The sequence below is a fragment of the Symphalangus syndactylus genome, chromosome 1 (assembly GCF_028878055.3).
Source record: "Symphalangus syndactylus isolate Jambi chromosome 1, NHGRI_mSymSyn1-v2.1_pri, whole genome shotgun sequence".
Classification (NCBI taxonomy): Eukaryota; Metazoa; Chordata; class Mammalia; order Primates; family Hylobatidae; genus Symphalangus; species Symphalangus syndactylus.
In genome coordinates this window covers 37860890-37885518 of record NC_072423.2, presented here as the reverse complement: position 1 = coordinate 37885518, position 24629 = coordinate 37860890, and the positions used below count along the sequence as shown (strand labels likewise).

Genomic DNA, 24629 nt, shown 5'->3' with positions numbered 1-24629 from the left:
CCATTTTCTACTTTCTGGGAATCCATCATGAAACCGTCAAAGAGGATCTGAATGTCTATGGTGAGGTCAGCTCAGGATCCCAGGGTCCAAGGAAAGCAGCAGACAGGTCCTCAGCCTCCAGGAGCTCGTAGTTTAGCTGGGGAAGGTGGCAGCCACTCAGCTCACATTAAGGCTGAGCTGGAGGGTGGTGGGGGCATTACAGGAGCAGTGGGACATCCCTGGGCTGTCGTTTCCTCCCTTGAGACACTGAGCAGGGGTACCCTGTCCCTAGGAGGAGCTTGAGTATGCACAGCCCAGTTTCTGCTGAGTGACACCATCTTCCTATAAGAGCTGTGGCTCTCTTCAGCCAGGTTATGGTTGAGTACTGCTGGTCTGGAGCCTTTTTTTCTTTCTCCTTGCAATGACCTTTCATATTTCTGTTTTGGACCTGGACTATCTTGTATTATTTCACAGTGTAACTCCCAAGGGCAATCCTTTGTCCTGATTTATTTCCAAGTTCTCAGAGGGACCCCTCATTTTTGTAGGCATAGACCACTTCCAGTTAGTTGCTCTTTTGCAGGGGGCTTTCAAACTCGGATGCCTTATAGGGGCCAGGTAGGTAACACGTGTGAGTGAGGGAGCCAGGTGAGAGTGAGGCTGTGAGCAGTGGGGAGGCATTAGAGAGTGTGGGGGTCTGCAGAGAACTGGGGTTGATTGCCTGGTCTGAAGGGGACAGCACTTCTTAGCTCTAGCTTATGGTTACAGTGCAAGAAGTTGGGCCAGTGTCACTTGATCATCCAGTTTTTTCAAGAAAAGTCAGAAGTTGTGGCTTTTTATGTGGAATATTTTGATTTATAAATGTTAGCTCAAATATTTTTAAAATATCTAACTGGCTAGCCAGAACACACCATGGTCCAGACGTGGCCCCAGCACAGGCAGTAGCAATCTCTGCTTTGTGGCTGTGCTCCTTGCAGGACAAGGCGGTCATCGAAAGTGGTGGGGGGGTGGGGGGGCAGGCAGAAACCCAAGGGCCCAGTGAGTGGCTGCTATGAGCATTCTGAGGGGTCTCTGTGACCTGGGCCAGTCAAGGTGGCATCTAAGAGGTGGGCTTGAGCTGTTCTTGAGGATGAGTAGAGAAAGGGATGCTGTTCTCGAACGTGAGCCAGTTCTGCCTTGCAGCCATAGCACAAGACCACCTGGACAGGCCTGCAAGGCCACAGCCTGCTGAGCCCTAGCCTGTGCACAGCCTGTTCTGGGCTGTGGACACCCCCACCAGGCTCTGGAAACAGCTCGGTACTGTCCCTGCTCCAGCTGGGCTGTAGTTCAGGGAGCTGTTGCCAAGAGGGAGAAAGCTGACTGGGGACCCTGGAAACCCCAAGACAGATGCCAGAGAGAGCATTGCCTGAGAAGGAAGGCCTGGAGTGCTGCTGCCACCACACTTGGATGCCCTTTCTGGCCTTAACCCCAGGTGCTTGTGGATACATCGCTGGGTTCAGAGCAGGGCACTATTGGTCTCCCTTCCTAGCATGCTCCAAGTTACTTTTCACTCTTGGCCAATAAACCCCGAAGCTTTTGACAGCTGGTGGTGGGGCTCACCCATCTACCTTCAGAGTCCACAGAAGAGAGAATGGATCTCTGTGAGTTCCTGCAGGTTGGCAAAACAGGTCAACCCAGGGATTGGAATACAGGAAAGGGCCAGACTGAGGCCCAAGGACTCAGGGTGTTCAGAGTTGGGAGGCATTAGGGAGTGGTGAGGTCTGCAGAGATCTGGGGTTCAGAGATAGCAGTGGTGATTGATATCCAGAGTAGTCAAGGAGGGCTTCATGGAGGAGGTGTGCCAAGAAGTGGGCCTTGAGGGAAAAGGGGAGATTTGGAGAGGCAGAGGTGGGAGAGAATGCAGAAGACAGAGTGAGGTATAGCAGTTGTGAAGTTGAGTGATAATTGCAACTGATAATTGAGTGCTTGATATATGCCTAGCTGTGTTGAGCACTTTTCTTATTCATTCTTTCACGTGATTCTCACAGCACCTCATGAGGTGGCACTTTCACCATCAGCCTACTTTAAACATGAGGAAGCAGGCCCAGAGTCTGCCCAACAGCATGCAGTGAAAAGGTGATTTAGCCAGCACTGGAACCCAGACTCGGGACCTGTAAGCATGATGTCACCCTGTTTTATGAGTGGGGGCAGTGAGGAAGCCACCTGACTCCAGCCAGGGATATGGCTGTCCAGCTGTCCGGTGGCCCTGCACAGTTTTGGTTTGTTTCAGCTATGACTTCCCTGTCCCTGGTGCCTCTAGGTTGTGGTATACAGCAGGTGCTCAGTACGTCTTAGTTGGGAAGAGTTGTCTCGAGGAGGCTCTTGAAGGTCATGGGAAGAGGTTGGAGTCCTGGTTCGGGGACTGGGTGACCTTGAGGGTGTGGGGGGCTGGAGCAAGTCAACTCCCAGCATCCATTGGCTTTAACATTCTAGGAGCTGGGAATGGGGCTGGAGGAAAGCCTGGGCCCGTTGGCAGTGGGCAGAAGAGCTGAGGAGGCCCACTCTGAGGGAAGGACGGTGCTGGAGAGGGCGTGGGAGGGCTGGGGGAGCCACAGGCCTGTCTACCCATTCTGGGCCTGCAATGGAAGCAGGTGTAGGATGGAGCAGGGCCCTCAAGGATCATGCAGTCTTATCAATACCAGGCAAAAACCTATAAAAAATTCAAGAGCAGGGCAAGAGTTGGGTAGCAGCGCAGAGGAGGAGGAGAAGGTGTCACCAGGCAGCCTGGGTTTGGTGCCAAGGGAGCAGGTGAGTGGTCAGTGCTGGAGCCCAGTGGAGGCTTCTGTGGGCCTTGAGGGCAGACCTGGAAACAGGGGCACTCAGGGATAAAGCAGGACCTGCATCTCACAGAGTCCACCTGGATGCCCTCCTGCCTATTGGGCTGGGCCTATCTGCCCAGGTGGGTTGCTGTTTCAGTGTTCTTCCTCCAAGAGGAAGTGCTGATCAGGAGCCAGGAATCTAACGAGGCACCCCCGGGGGACTGAGGCCTGTGCCTTCCACACTCCTGCGGGCTGCTCTCTCTTCCTCCCTCCCCAGGGCCTCCGATCTCAGCCCCCATTCTGAGTGCCAACCCTGCAGGCCTGCTGAGCAGGAAAGAATCCATGGCATCTCCCTTGCCTTCCAGTCAGCCATGCCCTGCCCGCCCCATGAAAACTGGTCCAGCTCCTCAGTGACTCATGGAGGCTGCTCTTGGGGACAGAGGAGTAAGTGCCAAGTCCCAGCTCTGTTTCCATGAAATTCTGATGAAACCACAGGGCTTGGTCTAGGGCTTTGCACAGGGTGGGAGCTCAGGAGGGTATGAGGACAATGGTATGATTTTGGTGTCATCTGTTATTTAGGAATATCTGTCATGTCACTAACTGCCTGATGTTGATGATTGTAACCCAGAACTGCGCTTGGAGTCCACAGAGGTTAGGAATCACTAGGGGAAGGGAGGTGACTCTCAGCAGGGGTCCCTGAAGAAGGCAGGATGTTGAGGGACATGAGGGCTTGGATCCTGCATTGCAGCCTGGCTCTACCCATAGATACCTGAGTGGCTCCCAGTACGTCATTCCCCCCTCAGCCCCCAAGGCCCCAGTGTCCTCACCTGCATGGCAGCAGCTGAAGGGCTGTTGAGGTCAGACAGCATAGATATCAGGAACCACCTCCAACTTGTTCAGACCTGGCAGATGTGCCTGAGCTCCATGCTGGGTGTTGCAGGACTGTAAGCAGGTGCTGTCATGTCATGCGCCTGGCCCTGAGAGTCCAGGGTGGAGGTGGTGGCCCCATCGTCCACTAATCATAATAACCTGTGGAGCTCATGCCTGGTTCTGAGCTCTGCCCTGGGCCCTGGGTGGTCCATAAGAGGAGCCACCCCTTCACCAGATAGCTGACCAGCTGGCCAGAAGGTTGGCCTGGGGACTCTGCCCTTTTCTAGCCCTCTGGCCAGAGCAAGAGTATCTGAATAATGGATAAAGGAGACGTGCAAGGTTTTCTAGATCTTGTCTATTTCAAGTGTAGTTCTCTGACTGGCAGCAGCAGCCTCACTTGGGAGCGTGTTAGGAATGCTGAGTCTCAGGCCCCAACTCCCATCCTTGAACCAGAATCTGCATTGTAAAAAGATGCCCTGTGATTGGTGTACTCATTAAAGTTTGGGAAGCAGTGCTCCCGGCCAATACGTTTTTCATGGGTAGGTGAAACAAAAGTCCCACAAATTGATATTTACAATGTGTGCTACATGCTGATATTTTCAATTTAGTTATACATTTTTTAATGCTGAGATCGTGACCCAGGAAATTGTTTTGCAGCCCATGAAATTGCTGAGACCTGCAGTTTGAACAACACCATGCTAGCTAACACCCTGTTGGATGTTTGAGTGACAAAAGGGTTAATTTGGTGGGGTGACAGGGGATCAGACGTTTAGAGGACATCAGATGTCCTTGACTTCTGTGACAGACTCCTCTGTCCCCAAGAGCAGCCTCCATGAGTCACTGAGGAGCTGGACCAGTTTTCAAGTTGCCAGTTTCCAAGGTCACCTGCCTTTGACTTCATGTATTTCTGAACTTTCCCATTTCCCAGGGGTTGGGGACCTGGGGCTCCTGCACATGGAGGCCTCTGCTTCCTCCCACTTTTGTTTGGCAAACACCAACATGGTTGAATTATCAGGCCAGAGCTTGAGGGCTGCAGACTGTCGGGGAAGTACATTCTCGCTGGAGTCCTGAAGGGGAGTGTGGGCTGGACTGGGGCCGGAGGGGCACGGTTGGCGGTGAGCAGGCTCCCGTGGCTTCCTCGGGGAGAGCCGTGGGCATCTTCCGTTTGTCCTGGGCAGCCTGGCCTCTCTCCTCCCCACTCCAGCAGGCAGCATGGCCTCTGGGCTGGCTCTGCCCTAGGGGCCACCTGACAGCCTACAAGGGAGAATTCTAGCCCTTGTTGTGCACTCTGGGTGAAGGTGTTGCTCCCACTGTGTGGGGATGGGAAGGAGAGAGGGAATGGAGGGGACCAGGGCCGGAAAGACAGCAGCCAGCTCTGCCTATAATGGTCACCAGGAGCTGCTTGCTGGAGAGCAACCCGGGAGCACAGTGCTGTGCAGCACCAGGTGACATGGGAAGCGGCCACGGGGAAGGTGGGGTGAAGACGCCAGTGGCTGTGATGAGTGGATTTAGCAGCAGGAGAGCAAGGACAACACTCTGGGCCCCATTGCCCACCACAGCTCCGATGCCACCCCCACTGCAGACTTGCTGTCCTGCTGGGACAAGTGTACAGACCCGTGAGCCCCAAGGCTGCTGATCTTACAGTCACCAAGCAAGCCCCCTGCAGCCCCACCTGGGCCCCCTACAGCGGGCCTGGGATCCACAGGAAGCTGGACCCCTTGTGGCAGCCACAAGCCAAAAGATGAGCCAGGAAGCAGAAATTGGGGTCTTCCTGGGCTTCCTCGGTGGGGTGTCAGAAGGGTGTGCTGCTAGAGTGAGTTGGGTGCTGGGGCTGGAGAGGAAAGAGCCTGAAGAAGTGTGGGGTGCAGTGCTGCCTCCATGCGGGCCTCGAATGATGGATTCCCTGAGAAGTGCTGGTAGGCCCTGGAGCAGATGCATCTCATCTGGTTTGCAGGTCACTGAACTCATCCCTGAGGATTGGAGGAGGAGGTAATGCCCCTAATGCCTGGCTGTTCTTAAAAGGATTGGCTAAATTGATAGCTCCTAATGCCATTTGTCACTGGGTGGGCAGGAAAGGATACTGAGAGGGCTGGGATGGCTCCGCTGATTGTCTCTGGCCTGTGGGTACTCTCCAATGTCAGCCTTACCTTTTCCTCCAGACCTCCTGCCTCTGAAGGTCAGACTCAAAGTCAGACTTGGCCAGGGGTTAGAGGGAGAGACTGGCACCCAACCATCTCAGGCTGCCCCACGGTGTTCACAGAAACCCCTTCCAGAGCACTAGTTTTCTAAGGAAGCTACAGAGTGCTTGGCTGAGAGCAGCAAGGGATGGGGAGCAGGGGGAAGAGGAGTTTGTTTGGGTCTAGGGTTGGGAGGGGACACTAGTGTGGAGAGAGGCACCTTTTTGCAAAGAACATGGGTGATTTTCCTTTTTGTCCTTAAAAATAGCCAGGCTTACTGGGCCATGGTGACAAACATGGACTGTGATTGGCTGCAGCAGGAGGTGGGGAGTCCCTGGGCTGGCGGCCGAGACTGGATAAGGTCGTTTAACAGAGATGCAGACCCAGGAAGAGAGCCCGCATGCATCCCTTTCCCCAGACAGACACAGATGTGGCCAAGCTTGGCGGCCCTGGGTCCTCTCCGGGAAGCACAGGCGAAGGAGCTCTGGGGCGGGTCCTGCTGCAGCCCAGGCCCTCTGTGTCCTCCAGAAAGCCATGCCCACACTGGCCCTCCTCTCCAGCTGTAGGCTCAGGGCTGCCCGCCCCTGTGGTGCCCTTTACAGCAAAGTGCAGCCTCAGCATTTTTCCTACTCCTGCTGCTTGCCTTTTAATTCCTCCTCATCCATCACCTGGCAGGGAATCGGAGCAGAGCCAGGAGACGAGGGGAGAGGCATGTCTTTTGTGCTCTTCTACCTTCCCTTTTTTCGTTTTCCTTCGTCCTCTGGTTCCATCCTTTCTTCACTTTCACTGATCATTATAACATAAATTCTTGGCTGGCTCTCTCAGCTTAGCGAGCAGCCCAGCTGTTTGGGGACTTCCCATCTGGATCCTGCTGGGAATGAGACACTGAGCCGGGCTGAAACCCCCAAAGCTCAGGCAGGAAGGCAGCAAAACAAGCCTGGAGGAGACGATCCCTTGCCCTTTGTCTCCACCAGCCAGAGAAAGCTCTACCCTTTTCCGCCACACTCTTCTTGCCTTAAAAATGTGTTGGAACTTTTCTAGGTGGATACCTCAAAGAATAAACAGGGACTCAGAGGGATCGTTGTACACTCATGTTCAAAGCAGCATTATTCACAACAGCAAAAGGTGCAAACAACCCAAATGTCCATCAGTGGATGAATGGATAAATAAAATGTGGTCTAGATATACAGTGTACTATTGTGATATGATGTCTTATTCAGCCATAAAGGGGCATGAAATTCTGATACATGTTACAATGTAGATAAACCTTGAAAGCATTATGTTAAGTGAAATAAATCGGTCATAAAAGGACAAATATTGCATGATTCCTCTTATAGGAGGTACCTGGAATAGGCAAATTCATAGAGAGAAGGGTGAGGAAGAGTTCATTGTTTAGTGGGCACAGAGTTTCTGTTTGGGTTGATAAAAAAAGTTCTGGAAATAGATAGTGATGATGGCTCATAACACTATGAATGTACTTAAAGCCACTGAATTATGTACTCAAAAATGGTTAAGATTATAAGGTTTTGATTTGTTTGGTTTGGTTGATTGGTTGTTTTTTGTTGTTGTTGTTTTGTTTGGTTTTGTTTTGTTTTGTTTTGTTTTGTTTTTGCTTTCAGACAGAAACTCACTCTGTCGCCCAGGCTGGAGTGCAGCAACATGATCATAGCTCACTGTAATCTCAAACTCCTGGGCTCAAGCAATCCTCCCGCCTCAGCCTCCTGAGTAGCTAGGCATGTGCGACCAGGCTCAGCGAATTTTTAAAAAATTTTTTGGAAAGACGAGGTCTTGCTATGTTGCCTAGGCTGGTCTCAAATTCCTGGCTTCAAGTGATCCTCCTGCCTCAGCCTCCCAAAGGGCTGGGATTACAGGCATGAGCCACTACACCCAGCTGAATGCTGTTTTATGTTGTGTATAGTTGACCATAATAAAAAATTTGGGGCCTTAGTGCCGGGCTGTACTTCCAGGCTGAGAGCTGTGGAGGTGGACGGGCAGAGGAGAAGGGCCACGCTCTCTCCCTCTCTCTGCTCCTTCTTCTTCTCTTGTGACTGAGGTGAAGCTCAGGGCTTTTCTGCTTTGCGTGTTCCCCACTTTTCTGAAGCTGGGGCCTCCCCACTCTCTCGCTGGGCCCCACTGTGGAACAGGGAAGTGATGTGTTCTCCTGTTCCCCCTGGAAAACGAGAGTTCCTGGAGGAGCTGAAATCCCTGGGAGAGAGTGAAAAGGAGGGGAGGATCGACAAGTGAGGGAGGCTAGGGATCTGACGGCCACTGTGGGCCATAGGGGCTCACCCCACTCCGAGTTGCTGAGGGACCACGTGGAGCATGCCTGGAATTGTCTGAGACACTGAAGAGGGGAGTATTTGTCCCATTGAGGGCAGCTGCATGGGGTGCTAGCTCCTCATACTCCGGGTTGCAGGTGCCAGGGGACGGGGGCTTCCTGCAGGCATCTCCTGACTGCAGAGGAAGCCTGGGCAGGAGACCCCAGGGCAACTGAGGTGAGGCGCCGCTGGGCTACCCCACGTGAATCTGGCTGGGCAGCAAACACTAGAGTTGGAGGAATGGCCGAGAGGACGTGAGGACACAAGAGGCACCCGCAGAGTGAGTCCTCTTCCTTCCTCGGGGCACCAAAAGGCGCAGGTTTGGGATGGATCTCAATCCTGTCCCCTTTCTCAGCAACTATTATGGGTTTGGGGTGATGACCATGCCCAGGCTCCCTCACGGGACCCTGACACAGGCCTGAGACACTCAGGCATGTTTGGGAGAGCCCCGCAGAGCCGGCCAGAGGCTGCTGCTGCAGGCAGAGCCTGGCACTCAATCCTCCTGGAAACGGCTCCGTGTAGAGTTCCTGCAAAACCCAGTTCTCCGACTGCACCTGTTAGGTGTGCCAGGAAGCCCTTGATAAGATCTGAAGTCTTCAAGGAATAATGGGCGTGGCCTTGCGTATTGACTTCTCCTGCAGGCGGCTCCTTTTCAGCCCTCTCTGGACATCGGCGGTGTTATTCCCATCCAGCGGAGGCCAGCTGCCCAGGGCCAGGCACAGAGCCTGCATGGCGCCAGCTCTCCGGAACCTGTGTCCAGCTGGGGAATAAGCACATGCGCAGCACTTGAAGAATTCACTGCTCACTGGAGAGTCAGTATGGAATTGGGCAACTTGGAGGTGGCCTGAGGAACTGAGCAGGCCACTGGCGGGGGGATGGAGAAAAGGCAGTTGGGGTATAAGCATAGCCATGCAGACCTGGAGCTCTCCTGTGTGAACTTGGGCAAGTTACTTAATCTCTCTGAACCTTCGTTTTCTCTTCTAAGTAGCATAATTATGCCAATTCCATAGGGCTGCTGTGAAGGTGAAGTGAGTGGAGGCAGATCAAGTGCTGACGTGTCTGGGACATGATAAAGGCACAGCAGACACTCGTCATTCCTACTATTAGCAGAAATTGCAGTATTTATACCCATAGCCAACCCTGGGTGAATCTTTTGCTTAGTAGCCTGCCATGAAACCAAGGCAATGCTCTGGCCTTCTGTGCATATAAGGACCTCTAGATTTGGCAGGTGGAGGGGAGGAGAAAATGCTTCCAGGTGATGGGTTCAGTGTGAGCAAAAGCACAGAGGCAGGAAAGAGCATCCTGTGTTCATTTTCTATTGCTTCCTAAAAGATTACTACAAACAGCAGCATAAAACAATACCATTCATTATCTCACAGTTCTGTAAGTCAGAAGTCTGGCACAGCATCTCATGAGACTGAAGTCAAGTTGTTAGCCAAGTTGAATTCTTGGCTGGAGGCTCTGGGGGAAAAGTCTGCTTCCAAGCTCATTGGTTCTCGGGTGAATTTACTTCATTGCAGATGTAGGATGAGGTGCCCACTTCCTTGCCAGTTGTTGACCAGGGATTGCTCTCAACTACTAGAGGCCGCCCACATGCCTTACCATGTGTCTCTCCTCCTTCAAGCCAGCAAGAGTGCATTGAGTCTTTCTCATACATTAGATCTCTGGCTCCTTCTGCTGTCTCTGAGCTCTACTCCCAGATTTAATGGGCTCAAGTGCTTGGGTCAAGCTCTCCCGAATAGTCTCCCTATCTTAAAGTCAACTAATTTGGGATTTAATTGTGTCTGCAAAATCCCTTCCCAAGAGTATCTAGACTCCTGGTGAGTAACTGGGAGAGGGTGTATACCCAAGACTGTCTTAGAATTCTGTCTACTATACCTAGCATGTGCCCAGGATGAGGAGCAGAGTAGCCAGGGGCTGGAGCAGGGGATGACTTAGGTGTGGGCAACTGTGGAGCAGGAGGAGTAAGGTGGGTGCTGGTGGTGTGGGGAGGTATAAGGTCCTGTAGGCTTTGAGTGGCAGGTGGAGGAAGAGGCAATGGACAGTACCTCCCATGCCCCTGCCTGTGGCCCTTGCCACCAGATGTGCATAGTCCAATCCCAGCTGACTCCCTGCAGACCTGCCGCCACCCCTGCCTCCTCATCTGGTTCCCTCATTCTGAAAAGGGCACCACCTTGGCCTGAAACCTCCAGTCCTCTGATTCCTCCCTCTAGGATGGATGAACAGACCCACAGCTCCAAGGTCGCTGACCTCAGGGGCCCAGAGCAAGGCCCTGCAGCACCTCAGAGCTCCCTGCAGCAGGCCTGGGGTCCAAGGGAGGCTGGGCCCCTTGCAGCAGCCAAAAGCCTAAAAACGAGCTGGGAAAGCAGCGGAAGATGTATGCGCAGCAGGGCGGTTCTCCTTTCCCGGGGCAGTTCTTCCTCCCTGTTCCCTCGCCCTCAGAGAAGGCAGTGAGGGTGTGGGGGAGTCAACATTCATGCTCTCAGCAGCATTTCTGGAACCCAGCACACCATTCCTTGCCCTGCTTTGGACTTGCTGCAGTTAAAACACTCAACAAACCCTAGATTATTGGCAAATAACTGTGTTCCAAAGAAGTTCTCAAGGTTAAGGTTCTCAGGTTCAAGGTTTTGAAATTCAAACGCTCCATTAAACCTGCTAGGACCTCGCCTTTATTACTGGCAGCAGCATTCATGCAGCTCTATGTGGCTCCAGAGCCCTTTGTGTGAAGGATTCAGGTCTTCTCTCTGCTTTCTTGTGGTAGTGGTTTGGTAGAAGGCTGTTCTACTAGTTGTAATAATAAAAGCGTGTGCAGACTCTGTTTTCTCTGGCAGATCAGGATCTTCCATGGAGATCACAGGTCTCCCGATAATAAAAGAGGCACAAGACAAGCTTTAAAGCCCCTTCCCATCTAGCCTGGAGCACATCAGAGGAAGGGGAGGGCCCCTGGCCTGGAGGTGAGAAAGGTTCTAGCTTTCCTCACTCCCGGGTGGGTCAGGTGGGAGCTTCGGGGGATAAGCAAGGGAGGGGAGAGCAGAGAGGGCAGTGGTGGGGAGATCCCAGCAGACCTGGGCCCCTGCAGGGCTGGGTTGAGCATGTCAGCTCCAGAGATTGCAGTTTTGTTGGTGGACTTTAGCTAGTTTTCCAGCCATAGCTGGTCATCTATGCCACACTGTCCCAGAGAGAGGGCCGGAGGGCTAATGGGTTAGTCATGCCCCTGTAAAGGTGACCAGGCAGTGTCTGTGGCTAGGGCATGTCAGCATAGACAATGCAGCAAGCCTTTCTCGTTCTGCCAGTGAAAACCAGTCACGTTCCTGCAGACTCATCATAGGTGTGTTCCAGTAGCTGCACCAGAGCAAGGCTGCAAAATCTTGCTTATAATTTACAGCCCATAGGCTTCAACTAATTTAGGGGACAGTCTCGTGACCAAAAAGAAAAAGTCTCCTCATAAGTAGTCATTTTCTTGGAGGACCTGAGCCCCTCAGAGGTTTGTGTCTCGTGCCCCATTGTGCACCCTCAGTCTTGGTTCTGTGGTTTATTTCATCCTGCTTTGTGGTAGATTCTGTTAAATCTGAGTCAGGAAGTGAGGCTTGGCCTGTAGGCTGAGTTCATCTTCTGCCTTTCCCAGCGATTAAGGCCTAGGTAGACGCTATCTCTGACACTGCACAGTGCCTGTGCTGGCCAATCAGACAAGTGGCCTGCATTCCCTGGGCCTCAGTCTCCCGCCCCACACAGTGGGAATTACAGCACATAGTTTATGCCAAGGGTAAGCCAGCCCCCCACTGACTTCTCAGGGTTGTTGGAAGAACAGAACGCCATGATGGATACGAAGATATTTCCAGGAGCGGAGAGTGTTTCCCAGGTGTGGGCATCGTCGTCTCCTCCAGCAGCGTCTCACGGAGTTCTCTGTCCTCTTTCCCACCAGTCCCGGCCCAGGCCCCTGAGCTGGAGGGATGGAAAACTCCTCTGCAGCATCGGCCTCCTCGGAGGCGGGGAGCAGCCGCTCCCAGGAGATCGAGGAGCTGGAGCGCTTCATCGACAGCTACGTGCTGGAGTACCAGGTGCAGGGGCTGCTGGCTGACAAGACGGAGGGTGATGGCGAGAGTGAGAGGACCCAGTCCCACATCTCCCAGGTGAGCACTGGCCCAGGGTTGGGGGAGCTTGGCAAATTCAGAGGGGGTGATGCAGGGGCCCCTAATTCTGGGCAGCATCCAGTTGCCTGACACTAGACTGCTAAGGCATGAATGGTCCCACCCAGCAGAGAACCCAGAATCTGGCAGGTGGGCTTTGGGATCCAGGCAGGAGGTGCCCTGGCTGTGCACCCAGTCGCTCTGACCCACCTCCACTCCTCCCTGTCCAATGAGGCTTTGGGGCCCAGCCAGGCCCACAAGTCTTTGAACATACGTCTCTTGAGTACTGACTATGTGCTGAACACTGTTCCCTGTTCTCAATAAGCTTATGTTCTAGAAGAGAGCTGGAGATTTTGCTTCTCCATAATGCATACCATCAAAGAACTATAACTTGTGAATATTCTCTGATTTCAATTACAAGTAGTTGTTGGTAGCCAAAGGAATGAGTCTCGTGGGATTCTCACCCAGGGCTCTGTATGTCAGACATACTTAGACATATGAGACAATCCAACCAGCGTCGTGGGTTGGTCCTGCCCCCTCCTGCCTCAGTCTGTGGCATCCCTGACCTTGGAGGGGAGATGGACTCATCTGAAAGATTGTGGGCTGAGATTTGAAAGTCTTGGCTTCTCCCTAATGAAGTATGAATGCATTAAGGATAGGGACCCTATCAAGCATATCTTTGCCTAACACCACAAATCCTCAGCAGATTTTTGTTCAAGAGCTGCTTCCAGATTGGCTTCTAGCTGCCAGTGTGACCTTGGGCAGAACCTTCAATGTCTGTGGGGCTGGCTGAGTTTTCTTATCTGGCAAATGGGGATTATGCTGTTGCCTCGGGAATGTTGGAAGGTCAAAGACGGTAAGAAGTACAAAAGCTGCAGAGAATCAGTGCTGCCTGCACAAGCATGTACAGGAGAGTCCCCTGTCTCATCTGGAGTCAGGGTTCTGGGGATCCACCTCTCGTGCATGTTATCCCATCTCCAAGCCTGGGACTCCTGGGACAATCAGAAGGTGAGCTACCTGGGTGCACTCTGCTTTGGAAAAGGCTGAGTCAAACCACCTGGCTCACTTTTTGGGTGGGACCCCTAGCTTTTTAGAAGCCAGAACAAACTTTTGGCTTTCCTGGAACTCAGACCAGGAGTCACTCTAGGAAATGCAGAAGCCACAGTAATCCCATGCCCTGTCCCCACTGGGAAGCAGGGGACAGAAAATAGCCCTGAGGGAGAAAAAAAAATAGATGTGATGCTTTCTTTAGTGTCCTTGAGGTTCTAAAATCACAAGTAATGCAAGCTTATAATTTGTTTGTTATTCAATCCACGAGTGTTTAACAAGCTTCTGTTCTGTGCTGGGCACTATTCTAGGACTTGTATCTAGGATTGAGCAAAAAAGCCCTGCCCTCATGGACTGTGTATTCTACTTGTGGGTGATCATTACAATGGAGAAAAGTAAAGCTGGAAAATGGAATGGGGAGTGAGGAGGAGCAGGAGGAGCTTGCAGTTTTAAGTAGCGTAGTCAGGGAAGCTGGCATGGAGGGGAGGGAGGGGTGGGTAGTGGAGATATCCGGAGAGGAACATCTGGGCAGAAGGAGTAGCCTGTGCCAGGGCTGGGCTGGAAGAAGAGTCCAGGCCCAGCCAGGAGGCCAGGGTGCTGGAGCAGAGGGTGAGGGAGGGAGAGCTGCGGAGATGAGTCAGAGGGATGATGGGGACTGTGTCGTCAGGAGGTGCGAGGCCTGAGCCCTGGAGTGGCCCCACATGAGGAAGAAAGAATGTGAAGAGAAGTGAGCCAAGAGACCAGTGAGGCAGGAGGGAACCAGGCTGCGTGGAGTGCTGGAGCCCAGGAGGGGCGTCGAGGGAGTGGGATACGGGGAGACTGCCTTGTGGGCTGCTGCCAGGCCAGGTAAGAGGGGCTGAGAATGGCTGGCTGAGCAGGGGGGCCGTGATGGGGGAGTTTCCGCTGAGTGGTGAAGGCAGAAGCCTGCCTGTGGCCAGCTCAAGGAACAGAAGGAAATGGCCTGGAGACTAGGAGAATAGTACAACTGTTTTGAGGAGTTTAGCTGTAAAGGGGAGAGACATGTGGTGGTATTTGGGGAAATAAGGTCAAAATAGGAGCATTGACCTGTGTGTTCGATCCAGGTGCAAGTCAGGGGTTGCTGGAACCCTGGCCTATCCCCAGCCCCCAGCGGTTCATCCACAATAACAGGAGGGAGTTGCAGGTGTGCGACCGTGCAACTAAAATGACTCCTGCAGCACAGCTGTGGTTTCTCTCCAGCTACTCGCAGCCACGAAGGTGCAGAGGCAGAGTTACAAAGATGACTTTAACCAGGATGGAGGTTTCTACAGGGAATACAGTGGAGGAAAGAGGGGTGAGGGAGGCACAGGAGTGATAATGGTGAGTCACCTGGATGCTGAGCCAGGCCAGGACGGGAGTGGGTACCCGAGGTGGTTGCGGAGGCTGACGGGTGGTAGGGTCAGTGGATTGGAGGCCACCCGAAGAATTGTAACCCTGGTAGCAAAGAGACTGAGCTAGAAAGATGGTGGGGATGTGGCGTGTGTCCAGGAGTGGGGTGTTTGAAATCAGAGGTGGAGGAATGCAGTCATGGGTCAGGAGAGGGCTGGGTGTGAGCATGGGAGTGTGTGGGGGAGAGGGAGAGGCCAGGAGGAGAGCGGGTCGTGAAACTCAGATCTATCTTCATGGATCTTGAAATCACCAAGAAAGGACAAAAGGATGTGGGAGAGGGTGGCTGTGATACAGGAGAAAAGTCCTTGAGGAATGCCGGAGCAAGGTGGTGGCTGGATGGCCTGGCGGTCTACAGCTGACTGCATGGAGGGTGTTGTCTGGTGGTGCATTAACTTACTTGCGTAATCCTTTTTTTTTTTTATGTATAAACTATGCTTATTGCACAGCTAATAGTACCATGATGTGAAGTGGAAGGAGGAGGAGGATTAGGATAGATTGGAAAATTATAAGGGAAATTAACCTCTTTAGATTGTCTAGGGCAAGAAGTAAGTGAACTAACTTTTGCAGTCCCCTGGAAGCCCCTAGAGCTGACTTCCCCAGGAGCAGGGCCTGTGGACAGGCATATGGGCTGGCTGGGTACCCCCCTGTCGTGGGCTGCCTGCCTCTTCAGCTGTGTGGCATCCGGGCCTGCAGCAGGGCATCCTCCAAAGGTTCCTCCAGCTGAAATTTGCTCTACCTGGAGGAGCCAGGGAAGCCTCGAAGCTTTACCCCAGAGGAATGCATGGCTGATGGTAGAATTTCTGTTCCCAGAGCAGCCAGCGGGGACATAGTTTTGAAAGGAGGCGCGCTCCCAGAGCTTTCAGTCTGGGCCCTGTGCTTCTGGCACCAGCTCCTGGGCTGAGTGAGGCCTGAGTCACGCTTGGATGCCCCCATCTGTGTGGCGGGCAAGGCAAGGCTGTGGAGGGGCTTTCAGATTGACGTCTGCTGTGAAGTGTGGTGTGGAGAACACCTGTGTGGTGTGACATTTGGATGCATTCTCTAAACTTTCTTCATGTTCTGGAATTCCCTCGAAGAACGCAGACACCTGGCAGGATTCCGGGGCCTGCGGGCCTGCGGGCCTGCGGGCCTGCCTGCTGCTGCCGGAAAGGGAGGATGTTTCAATCCTGCCCCCACCGCGCCCCTGCCTCCCCGCTCCCCACAGTCACACACACACCTGGGGTACTGACTCTGGAAGAGGGACAGCTGTGGCCAACTCTCAGGAAGGCCAGGGTTAGCTGTGTCTACATAAGATACTTTTTAAAAAAATTCTCTATTAACACAGCTTTATGGGAAATATTTCTGCTAAAGCACTTTGGCTTGTTTTTTTTTTTTTTTTTAATCTGATGACTAGTTTAAATGGAAGCCAAAAAGGAAAAAAAAACAACAAACACTCAGGGAATGTTCCTGTCTGTCTGTGTGGTGTTTTGATGTTTCTAGGGAGGAAATTTGTTAAGAATCTTGGAAACCTTGAGAAGACCTGAGGGAGCGGAGAGGAATGTTGCTCTTCAGCTGGTGAGGTCATTTTTTAGGATCTGAGAAATGACAGTTGACACTCAGGGAGAAAATATCTCTTGATGTTTGTACACTTGTGTTCTTCTCGTCCTTCCCAGTAACACTGGAAAGAAATGAAGGATGGATGGATGGATGGATGGATGGACAGACAGACAGATAGATGATACATAGATAATAGATAGATAAGATAGATAGATAGACCAGTTTTCCTGTCCCTTAGATGAATAACCAAGACAATGTGTGTTTTAAGTTTGCCAACGTTTTCTGGATGCCATATTTAACACCACACCCCTCCGCATGTTTAACACCACACCCCTCCCCATGCTTAACATCACACCCCTCCCCCATATTTTACATCACACTCCTCCTCATGTTTAACATCGCACCCCTCCCCATGTTTAACACCACACCCCTCCCCATGTTTAACACCACACCCCTCCCCATGCTTAACATCACACCCCTCCCCCATATTTTACATCACACTCCTCCTCATGTTTAACATCACACCTGTCCTCATGTTTAACATCATACCTCTCCCCTGTATTTTACATCGTACCACTCCCCCATGTTTCAGGAGCACCTGCTGTCCAATTGATTGGAAGTCCCCACAGTCACTCTATCCTTGGGAGGAGGAGGGATTATAGCCCTATTCTAAAGGAGGGAAACTGAGGCACAGAGATGGAGCATGGCCAAACCCCACTGCTGGGTGGTGGCTGAGCTGGGCCCTGGAGCCCCATCCCCACCCCACCTACTTCTGGTTTCCTGCTCCGTACAGGCCGTGACTGATTGGGTGTTGGGTGGTTAATATAGATTTCTTTCCTGTAGAAAGAAAATTAGGACTCCAAATCTCATTGACCACTAACCTTATGGGGAAGAGATTAGGATCTGAGGAATGACAGTTGACACTCAGGGAGAAAATATCTCATGATGTTTGTACACTTGTGTTCTTCTCATCCTTCCCAGTAACACTGGAAAGAAATGAAGGATGGATGGATGGATGGATGGATGGATGGGAAAATTTTGGCACATGTGATTTTGGCACATGTGGATGATCTAGTGGATTGCCAGAAAGCTTGGAAGCAGTGTACAACTCTGGGTGAGCATGAACTCACTTAGGGAGCTGTGAGAAATACTGATGTACAGGCCTCACTGCTAGAGATGCAGGCAAAGGTGAGGGGCCTGGGCCTGGAGTATTCATAAGCCTGTGTGTGACTCTGATTGCCACAGTGGGAGCAGGGCTGTCTCCTTTCTCCCGCTCCATGGCCTGCTGCCCCTGCTCCAGTCTCTTGGAAAGATAACATGTAGGGACCCTATGAAGATACATTTAATGATGGCATAGTTTCCAGTAAATTCTTGTTAAGAGGTCAAATTAAGAGCCAGTGAGAGTGAAAATCACTTCCTATAGCCCTGTTTTGATGCTTTCAGGCACTTGGAAGTCCTGGGTTTCGTCTAAAATGCAGTGATCTTTACAAAGGGGTGCAGCAGTGGCAATGAATAGGATAGGGGTGAGAGTGTTCAGATCGGCTCAGTGGCTTTTCCTAACAAGTTTCTCCTCTTTCTCTTTACGTCTCTCCTTTCATTCTGCCTTCCCTGTTCACTGTTCCCTCACCCTTTTTCTAAAATCCCATCTCTTCTTTTCCTTCTGCCCTTAAATTCATTTTCCCTGATGTCTTTGCTCACAGGAGGAAGCACTCAATGGTGGACCACCCACTAAAGGCTTAACAGAAGAAGTGAGTTTACAGGAGGGCTGCGGGGTGGTTCAGCATGCAGGATTTATTATATATTTTCCCCTTATTTAAAAAATGTATTCTAAATTATACAAGTACTTTATGCATACATTCCCATAGTGCACAAGAATTCAAATATTAATAATTAAATTCTCCTGAGCTAAAATTATTTTAAATTATACAGGTCCTTTATGCATATATTATCATGGTACATAAGAATTCAAATATTAACAATAAAATCTTCTGTGCTACCACCTCATTCTGCTCCTTTGCTGCTACCTCCCATCAGATGAGTGAGTTCATTTCCTTGCCTTTTTTAGTGCCTTTCCTGACATATGTATGACTTGAAGAAATACAATATTGTCAAATCATATATCATAGCCAGTGGATATATTGTTCAATAACTTGCATTTTTCACCTGCCCACATGCCCCAGAGATTCTTCGGGGCTTGCACATCTGCTGTGCTCTGTTTAGTGGCTGCCCAGTTGTCCATAGCATGGATTTATTTAACCATTTGCTTAATGGTAGGCACTCAGGTTACTTCTAAATTTTCCCCTGGAAATACGTGATACTTCAACACATACTGTTGAACATGCCTCCTTCTGCACAAATAACGGTGTTTCTTTAGTTAGATGCTGAGAAGTAAAATTAATTTTAATAGCTGTTGTTAAATTGCTCTCCAAAGATCTTCCATTATCCATACTGCCACCAGTGTATTGGGATATCTTGTCATTTTAATTCACATTGTCTTATTTCTTTTTCTTTTTTTTTTTTTTTTTTTGAGACGGAGTCTCACTCTGTCACCAAAGCTGTAGCGTAACATGTCACCACACCCAGCTAATTTTTGTATTTTTAGTAAAGACAGGGTTTCACCATATTGATCAGGCTGGTCTTGAACTCCTGACCTCAGGTGATCCACCTACCTGGGGCTCCTAAAGTGCTGGGATTACAGGCGTGAGCCACTGCACCTGGCCACGTTGTCTTTATTTCTAATGAAATTGAATTACCAATCTTTCTATTTTATTTTTTTCTTTTTTTTGAGATGAGTCTCGCACTGTCGCCCGGGCTGGATTGCAATGGCGCGCTCTCGGCTCACTGCAACCTCTGCCTCCCAGGTTCAAGTGATTGTCCTGCCTCAGCCTCCTGAATAGCTGGGATTATAGGCGCATGCCACCACGCCCGGCTAATTTTTTGTATTTTTAGTACAGACGGAGTTTCACTATGTTGGCCAGGCTGGTGTTGAATGCCTGACGCGTGATCCACTTGCCTTGGCTTCCCAAAGTGTTGGGATTACAGTCATGAGCCACCACACCTGGCCCTTTTTTTTTTTTTTTTTTGAGACAAAGTTTTGCTCTTGTTGCTGAGGCTGGAGTGCAATGGTGTGATCTTGACTCACTTCAACTTCTGCCTCCCAAGTTCAAGCGATTCTCCTGCCTCAGCCTCCTGAGTAGCTGTGATTACAGGTGCCTGCCACCATGCCCAGCTAATTTTTTGTATTTTTAGTAAAGACAGGGTTTCACCATTTTGGCCAGACTGGTCTTGAACTCCTGACCTCAGGTGATCTACCCCTCTCGGCCTCCCAAAGTGTTGGGATTACAGGCGTGAGCCACTGCGCCTGGCCACCAATTATTTTTTAATAGGATAAAATTTTATTTTCTTAAAGTAACAATTGGAAAAACAGAGGCAAGTGAAAAATGGAAAAAAAATCATTTTATGGCAACTAATATAATTTTTGTGCATCATTTTTTAAAACATCTTTTACAAAGTTGTACTTCTAGCATACATGTAAGTTTTATGATCTGTAGGTTTTAATGATCTCCTAGACATTGTTTGGTGGTGGTTTTTAGCATAAAGTGTAACTATTTAAATTTGCTCTTTTTCTGCTAGGTAGTAAAATATAATAGAATGAAAGCTAACGTTTATTCATTCAGGCTCTCTTGTAGGCTCAGGGGGCAAAGTCAAGAACAGAACAACCATGATCTCTGTCTCAATTTCTCACAGGGAAAGACAGACAATAGAGGGAGAAGGAAATGGGATATTAGAAGGTGATGAATGCATGAGGGAGGCAGGAAGTGAGTGGGGAGGGCTCACTTAGGAATGAGGATTTGGGCACAGTGGCTCACGCGTGTAATCCCAGCACTTTAGAAATCTGAGACAGGTGGATCACTTGAGCCCAGGAGTTCGAGGCCAGCCTGGGCAACATGGTGAAACTCAGTCTCTACTATAAATACAAAAATTAGCTGGGCATGATGGTGCATGCCTGTGGTCCCAGCTACTGGGGAGGCTGAGGTGGGAGGATCACCCGAGCCCGGGACCCAGAGGTTGCAGTGAGCTGAGATCACACCACTTCACTCCAGCTTGGGCAACAGAGTGAGACCCTGTCTCAAAACAAACAAACAAAAAACAGAAAGAAAGAAAAAGAAGACAGGGCAGGGGGCAGGGTGAGGAGGAAGGAAGGGAGGGAGGGAGGGAGGGAGGATTTGAAGGAGGTGAGAGTGAGGCCACCTGGGAAGGGGTATCCAGGCAGAGGGAATGGCCAGGACAAAGCTCTGGTGTGGGGCATGCCACACAGTCGAATGGGATCCCTCTGAATGCTGTGTAGAGAATAGGCTATGGTGGGGGGTCAGCAAGAGAGGAAGCAGAGACCAGGAAGCCGTCTCCTTGCTGCAGGGGAGAGGCAATGGAGACTGGGGCCATGTGGTCACTGGGGGTGATGAGATGCCTTCAGAGTCTAGGTATGCTTGGAAAGTGATGACACTGTGATTGACCCTGAAGATTTTAGCCTGAGCAAATAGGATAGACTTTGCAGAAATGAGCTATGCAAGACCCTGGAAGAGCAGCTTTGTGGGGCAAAGGTCAAGAGTCCCGTTTGGGCATGAAAGGTTTAAGATAGTATTAGTCACCTTAGAGGAGATGTTGGTCCACCAGTTCGATGCACATTGGTGGTGTTCAGAGGAGGAGAATGAGCTGGATGCTGCTTTAAGCCCAGGGAGTGAGGAAGTTTACAGGAGAGGATCAAAGATTGAGCCTTGACTTAAGAAGTTGGGGAGATGAGGAGGAAGTAACAAAGGAGACTGTTTGCATTGTTTCTCACATTTTGACTCATTTAGTTTTGATGATTCTGTGAAGATGCTGTCATTATTACCATTTTATAAGGGAGGAAATTGAAGCACAGAGAGGTTGACATAAGCTTCCTGAGGCCACATAGCAAGTACATGGCAAGACTGGGGTTTAAAACAGGCAGCCTGTCTCCAAGTGCCATCCACTTACCCTGTCTGCTATTGGTGGATCTATTATTATTACAGATGGGGGAAACAGTCCTGGGGATGAAGCGATTTGCCCAAGGTCATACAGTAAGTGGCAGAGCTGGGATCTGAACTCAGGACTCTCTGCTTCAAGAGCTCAAGTTCCTAATCACGCAAGCATTCTCTACAACAGGAAAGTTGTTCATTTCTGAAAAGATGGGAGCAAAAGCCTCTCTCTCTCTCTCACAAATCTCGGCCATCAGCAGCATCTGTCCCTCTTAGCACAGGTCTTTTCTAGAATATCACTGGATCGAGAATGAGCTGCCAGCCAGCCTCGGGTCCCACCTCGGGGTCTTGGTTCTCCTCCCTGTGTCAGTAAGCCCATGTGCCCAGGATAAAGGAAGATGTCATGCACACTCTTGTCTTTGAGAAGTTGGGTCTTCAGGCTGGCAGGATTCTGACTGGGGTCTGTGAGACTGGGAGGAAGCCATTTCCCTTCAGCCTCAAGTCCCCCTTCAGGGAAATGAAGGCATTGGTGAGAGCCCTGGTTGCATTGTGCAGACCCCACCCGGCGCAGGTTTTACACACAGAGGTCACATTCCACCACCACCCATGCATTCAGACACCGGGGAAGACCTGGCCTGTGGACCCCCAAAATCCCCCCTGGGTAGTCTGACATCACCCTTGGTTAAGAAGCCCTGGGTAAGATGACCTTTAAAATAATTTTGCATTTTGAAATAATTTCAAATATACATAGAAATTACAATAATAGTGCAAACAATTCTTGCATATCCAATTAACATCTTACTACATTTGTACCCACACTCTCTCTCTAAATATATCTTATGATATATATAATTTATACATATAATTGTATGTAAAACTTCTTTCTAAATCATTTGAGAGTTAGTTCCAGACATGATGCCCCTGTATCCCTTGACACTTCAGTGTGTATTTCCTCAGAACAAGGACATGATACAATATAGGAAATGAACATTGATAGAATGCTGTGATTAAACCTACAGATCTTTCAGCAATTTTCCCAGTAATATTGTTTAGAGCAAAAAAAAAAAATTGGCTGTGATCTTTGTCTAATCCAAGATTACATATTGTGTTTAACATCAGTCATTTTTCCTGGCTCTTTGAATGATACCTATTTCTGTCTTTTGCTCATTCTGCCACTTTTTGGCTGTATATTCCTGGGTGAGTTACTTAACCACACTGTGCTTCAGTCTCCATGTTTGCTAATTGGAGAAGATAAGAGTGCCTCGGTAGCCATGAAGAGTAAATGTGCAATGGACTTAGAACAGTGCCTAGATTTAAGTGAAGTCTTTTTTTTTTTTTTGAGATAGAGTCTCGCTCTGTTGCCCAGGCTGGAGTGCAGTGGCGCAATCTCGGCTCACTGCAGGCTCCGCCCCCTGGGGTTCACGCCATTCTCCTGCCTCAGCCTCCGGAGTAGCTGGGACTACAGGCGCCCGCCACCTCGCCCGGCTAATTTTTTATATTTTTAGTAGAGACGGGGTTTCACTGTGTTAGCCAGGATGGTCTCGATCTCCTGACCTCGTGATCCGCCCGCCTCGGCTTCCCAAAGTGCTGGGATTACAGGCGTGAGTCACCGCGCCCGGCCTAAGTGAAGTCTTTATATAGTCTGGTGATTAATTATTTGCTACACAGCAGGCTCCCCTTATCCACTGTTTTGCTTTCCATGGTTTTAGTTACCCACGGTCAGCTGCAGTCCAAAAATGTTAAATGAAAAATTCCAGAAATAAACAATTTATACATTTTAAATTGTATGGCATTCCAAGCAGTATGATGAAATCTCATGCTGTCTCTCCTGGGACATGAATCATCCCTTTGTCCAGCATTTCCAGGCTGTATCCTCTACCTGCGTGTCACTGCCCAGCCCAGAGTCACTGAGCAGTCATCTCTGTTACAGGATCACAAACAGATGTAGGGCTTTTTACCACCCACGGTTTCAGGCATCCACTAGGGGATCTTGGAATAGATCCCTCAAGGATAAGTGGGGGGCGACTGTGCATGTTGCAAGTAGCTTCTCACTTGTCTTTATTTGTTCATGATTTCTTTTGTCGCTTAGAAGTTTGAAATTTTGATGTAATTTAAAATTTGCATCTCAGATTTTAATCGCCTTGGAATGTGTTTTCCATGAATAGTGCAAGGCAGATATCTAAGGTCATTTTTTCAATGGCTGGGTGGTTGTCTTAATACCATGTATTTATTGATGGGTCTCTCCCTCAATTCAAAACACAATCTTTATCCTATGTGAGGTTCCCGTTTGTACATTAATTTGCTTGTGGGTGCAGTTTTATCAGTTGATCTGCTTTTTTATTCCTGTACTGGTTCAACAGCTTGTTTGGCTCTAGCTTTTTTTTTTTTTTTTTTTTAATTTATTTATTTATTTTGAGACGGAGTCTCGCTCTGTTGCCCAGGCTGGAGTAGAGTGACGCGACCTCTGCTTACTGCAAGCTCTGCCTCCCGGGTTCACGCCATTCTCCTGCCTCAGCCTCCCGAGTAGGTGGGACTACAGGTGCCTGCAACCAGGCCCAGCTAATTTTTTTGTATTTTTAGTAGAGACGGGGTTTCACCGTGTTAGCCAGGATGGTCTCCATCTCCTGACCTGGTGATCCCCCTGCCTCAGCCTCCCAAAGTGCTGGGATTACAGGCGTGAGCCACCGCGCCCAGCCCTGGCTCTAGCTTTATGAAATACTTTGACGTCTGGTAGGGCTGGTCTCTTGGGGGACTTTTAGGCACCACTGAAAAGGGGGCCTGGTTTAGCTTTAGCACCTCCAGCCTCCCACACTCTGAGCTTCTTGCTTCTCTGCTTCTCTCTCCTCCTCTTCCAATTCTCAGTACCCTGGGGTCTCCCCAGTCTTTCCCAATCTCTGCTCATAAAACACTGGCCAGGTGTGGTGGCTCCCACCTGTAATTCTAGCACCTGGGAGGCCAAGGCAGGTGGATCACCTGAGGTCAGGAATTTGAGACCATCCAGGGCAACATGGTGAAACCCCGTCTCTACTAAAAATACAAAAAAATTAACAGGGTGTGGTGGTGAACGCCTGTAGTACCAGCTACTTGGGAGGCTGAGGCAGGAGAATTGCTTGAGCCCCAGAGGCGAAGGTTGCAGTGAGCCAAGATTGCACCACTGCACTCCAGCTTGGGCCAGAGTGAGACTCCGTCTCAAAAACAAGACAAACAAATAATAAAACACTGTTCATCCTGGGATGTAAAGACAAATAGCTTATTTTAATTGTTTTTTTATTGTGGAATACTTAAGATGGACTGATATAACACAGAATAATAAAATACACATCTATTTTGAGTGGAGAACAAACATCTGTACTCTCATGTTTATTAAATCTTAACCCTG

At 50.1% G+C, this 24629-nt stretch overlaps 1 protein-coding gene across 7 annotated transcripts in view; it reads left to right on the top strand.

Moving 5' to 3' along the window:
- CTIF (cap binding complex dependent translation initiation factor) overlaps positions 1–24629 on the top strand; it is a 333504-nt gene that overhangs the window by 70901 nt on the left and 237974 nt on the right. For 5 of the 7 annotated variants that reach the window (XM_055232808.2, XM_063639943.1, XM_055232791.2 and 2 more), the window contains one exon: positions 12062–12269. In XM_055232808.2, coding sequence (XP_055088783.1) covers positions 12090–12269 — 180 coding nt within the window. In that variant the 5' untranslated portion in view covers positions 12062–12089. Of the gene's footprint in view, positions 1–12061; positions 12270–17953; positions 18002–24629 lie in introns of all 7 variants that reach the window. The other 2 variants (XM_063639932.1, XM_063639922.1) reach the window with 1 other exon arrangement.